The sequence below is a fragment of the Cynara cardunculus genome, assembly GCF_001531365.2.
Source record: "Cynara cardunculus var. scolymus isolate 2C chromosome LG 15, CcrdV1, whole genome shotgun sequence".
In the NCBI taxonomy this organism is placed as follows: domain Eukaryota; kingdom Viridiplantae; phylum Streptophyta; class Magnoliopsida; order Asterales; family Asteraceae; genus Cynara; species Cynara cardunculus.
The window spans coordinates 17,280,660-17,282,671 of record NC_037542.1 but is presented as its reverse complement, the minus strand read 5'-3'; the positions used below and the strand labels follow the sequence as shown (position 1 = coordinate 17,282,671).

General features: G+C 37.8%; 1 protein-coding gene across 1 annotated transcript; it reads left to right on the top strand.

Moving 5' to 3' along the window:
• Window positions 1-218: 218 nt before the first annotated feature.
• Window positions 219-1,192, top strand: LOC112527629 (E3 ubiquitin-protein ligase RHA1B-like). Its single transcript, XM_025138376.1, has one exon. The coding sequence runs from the start codon at window positions 402-404 to the stop codon at window positions 894-896; it is 495 nt and encodes a 164-aa protein (XP_024994144.1). The 5' UTR covers window positions 219-401; the 3' UTR covers window positions 897-1,192.
• The last annotated feature ends 820 nt before the right edge of the window (window positions 1,193-2,012 follow it).

Below are 2,012 nucleotides of genomic sequence, written 5' to 3'. Positions count from 1 at the left end.
CAACCAAAAAACTCATTAACTTTTTTATTAAAAATAATAAGGAAGCAACTTAACGTGTAATCAATCCTTTCAAACAACGTGTCATTGGTCCAATCATGGTACTAGACTATCTTATATTTTTCTATTTAGACCCTTCAACTTTACTTTATTCCAATTTAGACCCCTCTGTTCCATCTTCTTCTATATATAAGAACACATCTCACGGCACGTTCAGCCATAGCCGTGCCATCTCCTCTCTTCACAAGCTGTCATCTTCAATCTCATCGTCTATTCACCGTTTCTGCCTAAATTCAACCTCAAATTCTAGTTTCAACACATAAAATCTTCTATATCTTAGGTTTTCTGCTTACTGAAATTCATCGTAAACCCTAACAATTTGATTCAAAAAAGCTTCAAAAACCATGGGGTTTCCAGTTTGGTACACAGAGCTCTTCCTCCCCAAGCTTCTGATTCGTGTTCTAACGTTTCTAGGTCTAATTCGTAAGCTCATTTCCGTCATTTTTCGTTTCGTTGGCCTTGGGGATTTCTTAGAGCCCGAATTTTCCACTGATCCCACCCGAACAGAGTCGTGTACTCAGTTCCAATCCGTCTCTGCTGTCCTCATCCGTGAGATCCTTCCGGTTGTGAAATTTTCTGAGCTTGTAGATCCGCCGGAGAGCTGTGCTGTGTGCCTTTATGAATTCGATGGCGGAGATGAGATCCGGCGGTTGACGAACTGCCGGCACATATTTCACAGATGCTGTTTGGACCGGTGGATGGATCATGATCAGAAGACGTGTCCACTTTGCCGGACGCCATTTATACCGGACGATTTGCAGGATTCGTTCAATGAACGGCTGTGGGCGGCTTCCGGCATCGCCGATTACTATGGAGATTCATCGCTGGTTAGTAATTAGTGGATATTGAACAGTGGAATCGATTTTCTTTTCTTTCTCATTTTGATTTTTATTGATGGCAATCGAGAAAGAGTTGTGATAGTAGAAGTATTATATATAATGTGTACATAATTAGCAGAAAGGAAATGGAAGAAGAAACTCCATTGTTGAAGGCTTTGATGAAGATCATAGAAATCTTTGATTTATTTTCTAGTTTTTCTGAAATTGCTGAAACAATTTCAGCATATATTTGTATAGAAATCAATGTCGAACTTAAAAAAAGGTTTGATGATATTACTTTCCCTATGTTGAACCCATTCACCATTTCTTTGGAAGCTTATCTCAGGTTTTGCACGATAAGATATCAGTTTTAATAAACTCAGCTACTACAATTTCTTTTCTTTTATTAACCTGAATATCCAACCTGCTATGCGAGCAGATTAATACCAGAGCAACCACTTGCATCGCAGATAGCCCGGAGTCACCGCATTTAAACCTCCGTTGCCACAAAAAGATTTTTATTCCTCTTTGGATTTGAACTTGGAACCTTCTGCTACTTTTGACTTTTGAAGTCAAACTCAAACCAATCAGACACCACCTTGTGGTTGTGACTACAATTGTTATAAATTCTTAAAATCCAATCCATAGAATATAGCATCACATCATCCTACGCAACAGGAATGAGGCGGGACTCCAACCCTCATCTCCGATCTCCAATCTCGGTCCTTGTTTCCGTTAGGGAATATGATCACGTCTCGTTGCCCAGCAAAGGATGATCGATTTTTTTCCCGTTTATGTGAGATGTTTTAAATTAAATATGTTAAACTCTACGTTCGATTCAAAATGGTTTATGTTTAAACAACACATATTTTCAAAATTTTGTTTTTATGGAGTATCAAATAATGTGAACAAAATCACAACATTATACGTAATTGTTTTATCAAACGATTTCGACTCTCCATGTTTTTTTATCTAAAATACTAAAACAAGTTGAGAAAATGTATATAAGAAGAAAAGTCAAAATATTCTTCCGAAATCTAATTTTTTTTATAAATAATACATACAATATATTCAATACACAGAGACCGGGCGAGACGAGAATCACGTTACATGGTCTCGCTCCCCATCCCCGTTCCC

Coding starts and splice junctions, on each gene's coding strand:
- LOC112527629 (XM_025138376.1), top strand. CDS start 402: ATGGGGTTTCCAGTTTGGTACACAGAGCTCTTCCTCCCCAAGCTTCTG.